The sequence below is a fragment of the Haliaeetus albicilla genome, chromosome 7 (assembly GCF_947461875.1).
Source record: "Haliaeetus albicilla chromosome 7, bHalAlb1.1, whole genome shotgun sequence".
In the NCBI taxonomy this organism is placed as follows: Eukaryota; Metazoa; Chordata; class Aves; order Accipitriformes; family Accipitridae; genus Haliaeetus; species Haliaeetus albicilla.
In genome coordinates, this window is record NC_091489.1 from 39,569,460 (window position 1) to 39,581,925 (window position 12,466).

Sequence of the window (12,466 nt, forward strand, 5' to 3'; positions counted from 1 at the left end):
TCATCAGCTTACCAGCCCTTTACAGCAAAGGCAGCTTTTCTTGCCCAGGAATTAAGGGGCAGGTTTTGGAGACACACAGGCATACAGCCTCGAGAAGGCTCCCACCTTGTGCCGCACAGACCTGACCTGCTTTTGTCTCCCTGTGCTGCGAGCTGGGCTTTGTTGCCATGGTGAAAGCTCTGACACATTTAGTTTTCCCACTAATTTCCTGCTGCACTACAAACTACTGATGCTTTGCACCTCACTGCTCATCAGTACGGCGACAAGGAACCCTACCACCACCAGCCACACAAATGAAGAATGGATTCAGCTACGTGCTGTCCTTGCCTGGTCACTCTGCCAACAGTTTTTCAAGGCAACTTTAGTTATACCTCTATTAACTAAAATCTCTCCTGCCTCATCCATATCAGGATGGCTTAGGTACTCCATTCATGTTTTCTCAGGACATGCAAGATTTTATATACTTTTGCAGAGTTTATCTTGCATCCTACAAGTTTATCTTGCGTCATCAAGCCCTACAACAATTCAAGAAATTTGATCATCATCCAAAAGTGCTGCTCTAGAAGAGAAATATGCATGTGTGTCCCAATTTTGATTGCAACAACGGATAATCCCAGTCTTAGGACAACCTGACGGCCAACCTTGGAGCACCGAGTTCCTGCTGTCACACATGCTCTCACATCAGCTTCCACTCCTGCACCAACTGGCAAGATGCAAGGGCTCAGATCGCTGAAACAATGCGGGATTTTTCTAAACCTTGATCTGCAACGCAGAATATGCAATTCTGCTCACAGAGCAAAGCATGTTGACATCCTCAAACCTAACATGAATTTTAGGCCTGCCACTTCCCGCAACATGTTTTAGAAAGAAATACTAACAGCTGCTTCCCTATCCTCCTGGAGACATTGAAGCACAGCCAGTAAATCCCTTATGTTTCTACAGTCTCTTGCAAGAGTCACCCACCAACCTCGTGTCCCGAGAAAAAAAAAAACAAACAGTATTTGCATACAAAGGATGATTAGTTTCCCTATGTTCTCAAGCAGCTCTAAGATTCTCAGCTGAAGTTTTCCCAAAGACAATACTTGGTACAAACCTGAGGTTGTTCCATGAGCAATACCAGCACATCTCCCGAAACATTTTTTCAGAACTGCTTGTCTTGCTGTCATCGGATGCGGAGCAGAGCATGCAAGAGTGACCACTACCACCAAAGAAGATGGACTAAGGGGTGTGTTTCTCTAGGAGACTCACCAGTACAGGACAACACATGGGTTTTCCAGGTCTCTGAAAATTTATCAAAAGGAACTAGACAATTGAATGACCCTCATAATTAGGGGCTGCATCCCACCCTTGTCCTAAAAGGAGGTGGTACAGTCTCAAATCCCATACTGCAATTCCTGAACCACCATATTTTCCTTTGAGCTCACATGAAGGAACTAACTTCATACCCGACTGTCTCCATGGTAAGTGAAAACGACGATCCAGTTCTGTCTGTGGTACCAAACTGGGACCAACAGTACATACACACAAACAACGGAAAGTAGCGATTAAGGCCCACATTGTCTAGCAAATGACTCAGAAAGTGCAGAAGCACCTACTGAGTGGGAAAATACCTATAGTCAGTCTTCACTTGTCTTTTTACTGTGTAATGGGAGTCTCAACTTGGCTGAAAAAATATTAGTATTTTGTTCTGACTAAGCATAGGTTTCCCCATGCACCTCAGCTGCTGTGGGAAACGCACATCCCCGGCAACTCTGCCAGGGCAGCGGGCACACACCACCCACACTGCAGCAAACTTGTGGATGTAGCTACCGTGATTCCCTTCTCCTCCACCAACTCTGTATTTTGTTTCCAATATAAAACAGCTGAACCAACCAGCAGAAAGGAAAAATCCTTGGTTTTTTTTATCTTACACTTCTCAAAGCAGCTCAGATGAAAAACTATCTCCGCGGAAGCCAAAACGCTTGCAGACAGAATGAAACAGAATTATTTTTATTGGTTTCCAATGAGATTGCACTTGAAAACAAACAGTGGCTGTAGAACTGACAACCATTCTCACTGCATCAAAATGCTTGAGATGCAAGAACATAGATGGGCTTTGTACAGCTAAGAACATATTCCTTAATGGCTACTGGGTAACGATCCTATTTGTTTAATGGTACGTTTGCACGTGCAAAAAAAAAATAGTAGTACAAGCTAACCTATATAATAATCAGTCTCACTGAGGGGAACAGGGGGGAAGCCCTATGACCTCGAAAACTGCTGAAACCAGCTACAGCTGTTACCAGCCTTGGGGATGCAGAAGATACCAGATACAACAGAAGCTTCCCACAAAGAACCCTATTGTCTTCTGGCCACCTGGTAACGAGAAAACCTACCGTAAATCAAGCGGCACATTACCTTTCCATGTTCCGAGGCAGTGGAGAGGCCCGAACAATTCCCTGCAGCAGCCCGCAGGGCTCCGGTGAGCGGCAGGGCCAGCATAAGCAGGCAGAATTCACTTTAGCTGCAGTCAGGAGCAGCCTCAGCTGGGAGATGCCGTGCATACTGCCAGGAGCCCTATCTGTCAGTGGCACTCCACTCTAGCTGATAACCTTGACAGAGCCACTTGCAAGATTATAGCCCAAGGATTTCCTACAAGCACATCTAGAGAGGAAAGACTAAGTACAATGACAAATACTTTTCATCTTCAGTTGCTGCCAGTACTACTGAGCTTGAACTAAAATCTGGGAAGTGCAGATACACAGTCACACTGTCACAGTAACTGACCAAAAGGCAAACACCTTTCTATGGCAGTGATTATTTCAGCGCAAAGGTAAATATGGACCAGGTTGGACATCAGGTAGTGCACAAACTCAGAGCGGAGATTTCAAGATTTAGACAGCCGAGCCTGGCTGGTAATGTAGCTTGGTAGTTTAGCTGGCAACTGCCCAGACTGTTCTACCTACAAGGCAGTAGCAATCCCAGGACTCATGGCAAAGGTATGCATGAAAGCTTTCCTGAAGAGACAGCGAAGAGGAGAGGTGAACAAACACACAGCGAAAGCATTGCTAGCTAAAGGAAAGCACGGCCAAGCGTCTTTGTGAGAGTTTAGACGCACAGATGATGAGAGGCATTTTTCCACCTAATTTCTCTACTTTCATTATAACACCGCCTGTGTCCCGGAAGATCTAAACAGCTAAGCCTACCTCCCCTTGGACGCACACACACCACCCTAGCAAGGGTAACCTGCGCACCCACACCACTCCACAATCCTGCGAGCCTTCAACAGCAGCACAATACCTCAACAGACCATATCCTTCCATCCCACAGACGGTAACTGGCTTCAAATTCAGCTCACAGCCACAATTCAGCGTGTTATCTGATCAGACTTCACTCATAATTACATATAGCTTGTCAGCTTATTCCTTCCACTAAGATGACTTGGATGTTGTGAGATGCTACACTTAGTTTTTAGGTGAAGCCTCATCAGCTTCAACGCAGCTGCCTTTGCCTGTCAGCAAGAAGCCTTAGGGCTCCAAAGACACCATCCCCCGAGAGGGGCCAGAAACACACCTGGAACTACCTGATGAGCCTGAATGCAGGCAAAAAAATTCAGAAACACTTCAGACTAAACAACAGTAGATCCCTGAGCCTTAAAAAGCCCCCCTGTGCCCGCAGAGCGATGGCCACGGTTCTTTCGCACGCCCATCGCTATTACGCCTCTATACATGTTACACGCTTATTTCCGCACATACGGTCTATGCACGCGAAGAGGCTACCCAGGAAGCGATAGAGCTGGAAGTCCACATCAGCCACGGAGCGAGCGCAAGCTGGAAGAGACCTGTTCAGCTAAGGAAAAACCTTAAAAAAGGTTTGTCTCCCCTTCCGTCGCAGAAATCCACGTGCACCTTCTCGGCCTTGAAAGCACTTCACTGGGTCAGTCTCATTCAAAACTACCTCCAATAGGACTAACAGTATTTTAAAAGTTGTTGGAAGGAGACACGAAACATCCATCTGTTTGCTGAAAGGCAGCAGACGTACACAGCCTCCAAATCCAGACTTTAATTGAAATACTTTAATCTGCTGCTGCAGCCCCACATTCTCTTTTATTCCCAGTAGCACCAAGGCGTGCGTTCTCCTAATGGAGCTCTGACAGTCGTCCTGTGCCTGGCTCTCTGTCAAACCACTCTAGCCTCCAGCTCCGGGCCCGCAGTCGCATGCTGATACCCTACAGAGACTCCTTTTCTTCTAAACAATCTTCAAAACTCGATAATTAATGTACTGTAACTGCATCAGATACTTTAAGAAGTTGAAGGCGGAGCTTCCAATTGCCAAACCGTACATGAAAGTAGCAGACGCCAAGGAGATAGTGCACTAAGGTGAAAACACTAAATTGGACTGTCAATAACAGTCATCTTCTGCATTACACAATACCAAAATTTAGGCCAGTCACTTTGTCCATCTGCAAATCAAGACAACAACTCAATGCACACAGATTGCTTCTGTGAGCATGCCCTATTTAGATAGCCGAGGCAGGATTCAGCTGCCTTGCTTTGGGAAGTCAGGCACACCAGGCTCCCACACCAGTCACTGGAAAGAAATGGGCAGTTTCGCTCCGCAGCTCAGCTGACCTGTTTTAGGGTGTGCCAAATCACCCTCCTGACAAGCCTCCTTCTCCCACCGGCTGACCCCAGGTTTTCATATCCACAGCCAGGTGAAACACATCCCACTTCAGCTGCACCTTCCATCATGCCAGAAGAGCATTTTGTAGGGACATCCGCCTCCCCACTTTATTCTCCCATGGCGCCTGCCCGCCAGCTCCTTCATATGGATTCTTGGGACCTCCAACTCCCCGATTCCTGTGCAGAGGTTCTCCCAACGAAGCGTTCCCCTATGACAGCCTTCACAAACTTGCCCACGCAACAGCCACTCCGCATGACACCGAGTGTGAATACCTTTAAGCAGCTCAGCTATGAGACATGAAACCAACATTTGTATTTATACCTCTGATTTCTTTTTGAACCTTTAATGACCAAAACACTTTCAGGAAGAGTGTCTGCAGTCCCACCACCCACATATGGTAGCCAAGTTATATCAATAATCAAAGCTACCACAGCCACAAACTACAGGCTTAAGCCCACTTGCCCACAGTGAAGTTCCACACCTCACACGGAGGGAGGCTGGAGTCACTCTCCATGCACCTGTCCTATGCAAGGACCACATCTTTTCCACAGTTCTTCAATGTTATGAGAACTCCATACCCAAACGGCAGCTGCCCAGGCTGGTCATTGTCCCCAACACTGGATGCAGAGGCCGCCGGGATAACCAGAAGCAACAACATTTCAGTGTAATCGGGACACGCACTCTGCAAGAATGAAATGCTTCAAGGTAATGTCCGGCAAGGTATGCCACTGAACCTCATGGGAAAGCCATGGGCTCCCAGTGAGACCCACCTCGGTGGCAATTGCTCGGGCTGCCCCAGGACCTCCTGCCCATCCTCTTGCTGCTGATGAGCAAAGCTCAGCTCGGCTCCCCCCACAGACGCAGGCAAACGCCGTGCTATTTTTGAGCACAACGTGTCGGTTCCACTGGGTGTGGGAGTTTGTTTGTGTGGGTTAGTATGATTCGACTACTTTGAAACTTGGCTGAAGCCGCATAATTCCCTTTTTATGGAACCCCTTTGATGGCCATTTAACAGAGAGGGCGAGGTTTAGCCTCAACTATAGAAGCTTGGGGTCAGAGTTACTAGAAAAAGACACATAATGACTAATAATGAATCAGCCTTCAGCGGTTTCTTCATTTAAGTGTTAATGCAGCATATTAAACCCCTGGACTGGGATCAGCAGAAAGGCCCTGTCTGTAATAAGCGAGTACAATGGCTTAACTAGCGAATTTCCAAATTGCTCTACTTAAACCCGTGCAAGCTCCAAAGGGAGACACTTGAGTCAGTTTAACCCTTTCTCATGTATGTTCAGCTGAAGGCAGCATCTTGCTTGTGCCGTGGGGACGATAGTGGGACCAAAAGACAACAGCGGGACCAACAGACGACAGTGCCCATCACACTCACGAGGGGAAGTCACTATTGACACAAGAATCTCTTCAGCCAGGGAGAACTTCCACTACAAACTGTAACCTCTACATGGCTGACAACACTGGAGGAATGTCCTAAAGCTTTGCTTTCATGGGAGAAAAACATACCGTCATTATGCAATCATCTTGACAAGAGCAAGAAGGGGCTAGCTGCTCAGGCTAGCAGATTTCTATAGCAATTGCACAAGGCTGACACATGACCCAGTGAGAGAGCACGTGGGGAAAAAGGAGTTTAGCTGCTGCTTCTCTGTGAAAATACCTTAATAGCCAAGGAGCCCAGTCTCCCAGCAACGTACTGCTATTTCCTTATTTCCTTCTAATGCGATTCCTCCTTCAAACACAAATGAGAATACAGGCTTTAGGAACCCTAATTAGGCCTACACAGCATTCATAAAACCTCTGCAAGGTGTCTACCAAGAAAAGAGAAACCAATCCCTTCTTACATCACAGCCATTCCTCTTCCTGCTCCCATCAGCAGCAACTACTTTCCCCTGCTGGGGCAATTTCTGTAACCTGCCCAAAGATACCATTGCCCTGTTGACCAGCATTTGTTTTGCTCCCACAGCTTCACCTCGTCTCCTGCTGTAGCAGCCCCAAAGCTCCAGCACAGCAAACACTTGGGAGGAAGGGATACTGGACGGGAGGTGGCCAGGCTGGAGAGGTACAAAAGATGTACCCGTCTCACTCCCCAATTAAGCTAATGGCAACACAGATGAGAAGTAGGTAGTAATTATCTTGGCTCTTTTAGACTACTCCCCCTGCCCAAAAAGGCTCAATGCAGGATAGGTGTCATAGGCCCATTCATTCAATCTGCCCCTGCAGGACCGTGGCCCCTGTCAGCTGGCTCTCCTGGCCCCGTTTCTACCTGTTTGCATTGTTAAGACTCATCCAGAAGCAGCCTTGTCTCAAATTTAATCGTGCTCTTGCATTAATCTCTTGGTAATCGTAAGTTACTTGCTGCAGCAAGAAAAATGTTGTCATGAAACATATAATGTCAGTACTTCAGCCTGCAGTTGATACAGGTAATGCCTCTGTGAGGTTTCAAGAAATATTCCCTCTTACCCCTACCTTGGCAACTATGCTTAGCCAACGTCCATTTCTAGCTTTTAGTCTTCTACTAAATCTCCCCACTGAACGAGAACTAAAATACAGCTCTTCTGCAGCACACAAATGGTGAGAACAGAGGCCACGTGAGCAGCGGTATAATAGATGCCTGAGGAACTAGCGACCCATGACCATCAGCCTTTCTTACAGCCCAGAGAAATAAGAAGCAGACAGGTGAAGTGGCAACAAACACGGAAAAGGAAAACGATTAAAACAAGGTGACCACGCGTGACCCTTGCACGGCTCATCACAAAATGCGCAGCACCGGTATCGAACAACTTCCATTTGACACAAGGATGACGAATCACGGCATACCTGCATGCAGCTTACTTGGAGATTATCGCACTCGGTGTGCTGACTACAGGAAGCGATCTGGGATCATCCCGTAGCCACGCGCCTTGTTGCTGCACGTCAGAGGTAGGGAAGAGCGGGACCAAGCAGCCGCCAAGACTTTTCCACCCGCTGGGCTGAGAGCGCTTCGCATTCGAGGAGAGAGAAATCCAGGCAAGTCATCACAGCTTCTTGAGCCTCCCACATTCAGCAACCAAAGCGTGCCAAATCGAGCCCAATTCCTTCCAGAGCAGCAAAGCCCAGTTACCAGTAAAGTCTACCAGCTGGAGTTTTATCTTGGTTTTAAGTGCCACAGTGCCCACCTCGAAGAATTCCAGCGCAAAATCTGTGCTGCTGACAACTCCAACTTGCCTAAAGACAAACCACAGAAACTAAGCCAGTTCCCTCGTGGAAGGAAACATCCTCTCCAAGCAAAAGCAGAGGTGCCTCCCATTCTCCAGAAAAGTCTCAGCTCCCTAAAAACCTAGAAAAAAAGTCGGCCTAATTCTAGCCTTTCTCCAATTGTGCTTGTGATGGTAGGAGGAGGGCTACGTTCTGTCAGGAATTAAAGCACCATAGTTTTGGGTTACTATCTAATAAAACAAAGCCAGGTAGCCAGTAGAACAGCACGCCATTACATGCAATTAGTCAGACTGGCTCCTATCTTTGCCCGTTACCTAGCTGTTACGTAAAATACTCAGGACCTCAAAACTAAGCAGACAACTGGCCTGGAAGACGTCAAGACAGCACAGCAGGAAGATCCCTGGACTTGGGAGGTAGCCATCTTCTCCCAGGACTGTGAATTCTGATCTCCACTTCACAAGAAAAAGGGAGGCAAAAATTAATGCTCATCTCCCAACGCAATGCTCGGTACGTGCAGCGCAACACAGAATGAGAGAAGGCTTAATGTTTACAATAACATATTACTTGCAACAACATCAGAGGGGCAGCTCAACCGTGGCAGGTACACTCCGCAGTCTGGCTGGGTCTCCCATCACGCTCTAGCTAGTGGAAGGGGAGAAGGGCAGAGCAAGCTTTCAGCATGGCACAGCAGCCATAGCAGTCCCTCTCCTCCCTCCTTACCCCTAACAGCTCCTGAAGACTGAAATGCAACATGCAAAGGGCACAGGACCACAAGGCACATGCTCCATGGTGCATTCGCAAAGTCCTCTCTGTCAACACTCACCGACCACCCCTTATGAAAAAAGGCAGCATTAAAAATGACTCCCATGTCTGAACCAAGCTGCAATTCTAATGAAGTGGATGATTTAGAAATGGCAATTGCATGGAAAACAATTCTTTCGGTAGGTCACTCGGAAGATTTTTAGCACAGCAAAAAGGCAGGGTTTCTTGTGAAAGATGAGACAAAGGAAAGGGGGACAGAAGGCAGGCAACAGAAAGGGAGAGATGCAGCAAGATATCCTGCAGGTGCCCCATTAATCCAAGTCAGAGAAGCAGCTCCAGTTCCTGCCCAGCTATCAGAACGGCGCTCCCTTACAGGGCTCAGGATTCTAACTTTGCATAGCCAGGGACTGAATGTAAATTGCTGGCTTGGTCAACACGTAAATTGTCAACTGTTCCCTTCTATTTCATCAGTTCCAGCAGAGACTATTATGAATACAGGCCTCCTGTCCTTTAGGGTGATTAACATTCCCTTTCGTTAGTGTCCCCAACACTGCTGACCCACATTCAAGTTGTGAAATTCAGTTATATGTAAACGGCAATGTTCTGCATCAGCAATGTGTGCCAGACCATTAGAGCCAGGCGCACACAGCACACGCTCTCCTTCTCTCTGTAAATAAACGCAGTCCTCAATTTGAAAATGGCTAGAGAAATCCCGGTCCTTCCACACAAGAACAGGCACCAAACTATTCCCTGCTTTTCTTTTTTAGGGAAAAGGGGACGCAAGCCAGGGACGCTCAAGCTGTTATCTTCCAATGTCGTGTCAAAGTCCACTTGACCTGGTAAATGTCCACAGGAAAGGAAAACAGACTCCAGCGCCCCACCAACAGACCCCCTTTAAAGGCAGGCACAGCAATGAACACCAGCCTACGTCGTTACGACTTCCACCTTCGTGAAAAGGTCTACACAGACAGGGTACAATATATTTTCCAGCTTATGCAGACGTTCGCCCTGGAATTCCTTTCGAGACGTCGGATGAGCGCAGTTCCCAAGGAGGGGCCATGACGCGCAAACCAGCTTTTCTCTAAGAGAATGTGACACAGGGTCAAGTTTGTGCAGGGATTTGGTGGCTATATTTGAACGCTGCCCCATTCTTCTGCGCAGCTACTACTGGAAGAGATCACCTCTGGAAGGGGCTGCCAGCACACTCAGCAACTGGACTATGGTTGCGTTTCGTGATCTAAGAATTTGTTCAGATCACCCAATGGGACCACTTTTGCCAAGGCTTTCCTTTCTTTTAAGTCGTTTCCACTAAGTCGAACTGTTAAAAGTACTACCATGATGCAAATGAGCTCTCGGTAGCGTTAGTTTGCATCCCCGCTGCCATTCAGAAAAGCCTTCCCATACAGGTTCACCCTTTCCAACGCGTTTTACGTTGATACCTCCCCTCTAACCTCCTGAGTCCCAGAGCTCGAAGCAAGTAGCTCCTCTCCCCGAGTCAGTAGCCACGGCCCCATCAGTGAAGGAAAAGTACTGAAACAATAGCGCCCCGGGTTTGCAGGCAAAAACTGATCCATTTGCTCACACCCCTTGTCACGGGCTGGGATTTGAAAGGAAACCTGACCTCAGAGCTGAGAAAGCTTCCAGGTCAAGTTTCAGCTCCAAGCCGTTCCAGCTCAGCCTTCCAGGCACCGAGCAGCACAGCCGAACAGATGGCAGTTGTTCCAGAACAGGTATTTCCCCGGCCTCGGAGAGTGCTTGGACTTCAGAGGGATTGCATCTCCTCCACGCACCAGCACAGGAAGACATGCAAGCGCACCAAACCCACCACTGTAGTAACTCGCACACACTCCACCTAGGCTCCATGGTGGAGGCAACTACTAAACCCACCATCCTCTCGGAAAAGAGCTTCCTAAAGCCAACAAACTACCCCCAGCCACCTCACGGCGGTAGAGATGAGCACCAACTGCTATTTAGCAAGGCAGGAGTTTTATCAAGCTTCGCATCCTCTTCCATCATCCGTCAGCAAGGCATAAAAGCCAGCCTTGGCCCTGCCAATGTTGAATAGGATTTCCAGACAAAGCGTGCCTGCGTTTTGCCATCCTTCAGAGACATCAACTATTCCCACGCAAAAGACGGTCCCTCCACCTCACTATCTTGCAAACCTCAGAGTTAGCACTGCTCAAAAGAACCTGGGCTCAATGAGGGAGGCTGAAAACAGGAACGCAACTTCTAGCTGCAGGAGCGATCTCCGCTCAGGAAAATCGGTCTCCTGCATCTGAAGCATCTGAACTTATCGCTCCTGCTTCTATCAGCCAAGTTCAGCTTCCTAATGGGGAAACCAACGGTCAAGCCCTGCATGGAACCACAGCAGCTGAAGTGCAGGTTAAGCTGCAGCATCTAGCGCTTGAAGGCACAGGAACAGACGTCAGCTTATACAAGACAGGCAAATATAACCCGATTCTGAAAAGAACTGTCCGGAAGGCGTTAAGCAACCGACGTTTACATAGCCCTTGACTTTAATTTTACTTAGTTATCTGGGCCAAAAAGCTGGAGTTTCAGCAGATGACCGTAACTTTGGATTTCTACCAGTGCTTCAATGGAACGCGACTCTCGTAACGTTCAGGAGGACAGCTAAAGCACACGGGCCGAAACCATGTTCATGGCCTCCATCAGCAGCGCGTCCGAGGTGCTACTACGGTGGCCGAGGGCAGGGCAGCCGCACGGACGAGTGGGGCTTAGCCAGGGCTCGTCCCCGCTCCCCGCTGCCTTCCCATCCCCGCTTTTGCTTCTGTCCCAGTTTTCACCCTGCAACAGTTTCTGGAGAAGACTTCGGTATTATTGCCGCCGGCAGCCTGTGCCGGCATATGCAGCAAGAAACCCCCCCTCAGAGAGGACGGCATAACAGGCAAAATCATGACTGTGGCAGCGGTCCCTTTCTTCCTCACAGATCTTCCAAGGGCTCAGGGAGCAGGCGAGGCCACTGGCCCAGGAAGGCAGGCCATACCCGGGGATGCCTGTGCCCTAGAACCGCTCCCCGGGGCAGCCCCTTTCTCGCCTTATTCCTCGCGGTCTGCTGCATGGCCCCCGGAGGCTGGGGGAGAATCGGTTGCTGAAAACCCTCCGCCCGCCCGACGGGGCCGGCGGTGTTGCCCTCTACGTCAGATGGCATCCCCGGGCTCACAAAGCAGCCGGTCGTTCCACCTCCATATTGAGCCGGGCGAGAGCAGAGCGACGGACACAGAGTTCGCGGCGGGCCCCGCCGGTGAGAACCGGGGGCTCCGGGAGGAGGTGGGGGGGACACGACGGGCCGGCGGCCAGTCCCGCTCACCGCCCCGCCGGCGGCGACCGCGGCGAAGGCCCCGCTGACAGCTGCCCCTGCTCTGCCCCCGCTCGCCAGACCGGCGCTGACGCCACAAACGCCGTTTTCCGCGGCCGCTCAGCCGCCCCGGCGGGGCGGGCAGCGCTCTCCTCCGTCCCGGCGGCCCCAGACCGAGCCGCGGGGCCGGGGGCCCGGCCGGGAAAGCCGCTGCCCCGGCGGCGGGACGGGAAGGGGAAAGGGAAGGCGGGAAGAGGCCGGCCCGCGGCCCGGCGGGCCCCTCACCTTGGCCCGGGTCACCAGGTGGGTGGCCAGCTTGACGACGGCGAAGTTGCCCTTGCCGATGGTCCGCTCGATCTCGTAGTAGCCGATGCGGGCGGGGCCGGGGGGCCGTGGGGGCGGCGGGGCCGGGGGCAGCCGCGGGGCCGGAGGGGGCCCCCCCGCTCCGCTCGCCGCCGCCGCTGCAGCCGCCGCCGCCATCTTGTTGCGAGGAGCAAACCCCCCCCCTCGGGGCTGCGGCAC

General features: G+C 50.2%; 1 protein-coding gene across 2 annotated transcripts in view; it reads right to left on the minus strand.

The window, feature by feature from the left end:
• The window catches only part of SIK3 (SIK family kinase 3), a 92,196-nt gene extending 79,752 nt beyond the window's left edge, over window positions 1-12,444 (minus strand). For both annotated transcript variants that reach the window (XM_069787900.1, XM_069787899.1), the window contains exon 1: window positions 12,230-12,444. In XM_069787900.1, coding sequence (XP_069644001.1) covers window positions 12,230-12,424 — 195 coding nt within the window. In that variant the 5' untranslated portion in view covers window positions 12,425-12,444. The remainder of the gene's footprint in view (window positions 1-12,229) is intronic.
• Between the last annotated feature and the right edge of the window lie 22 nt (window positions 12,445-12,466).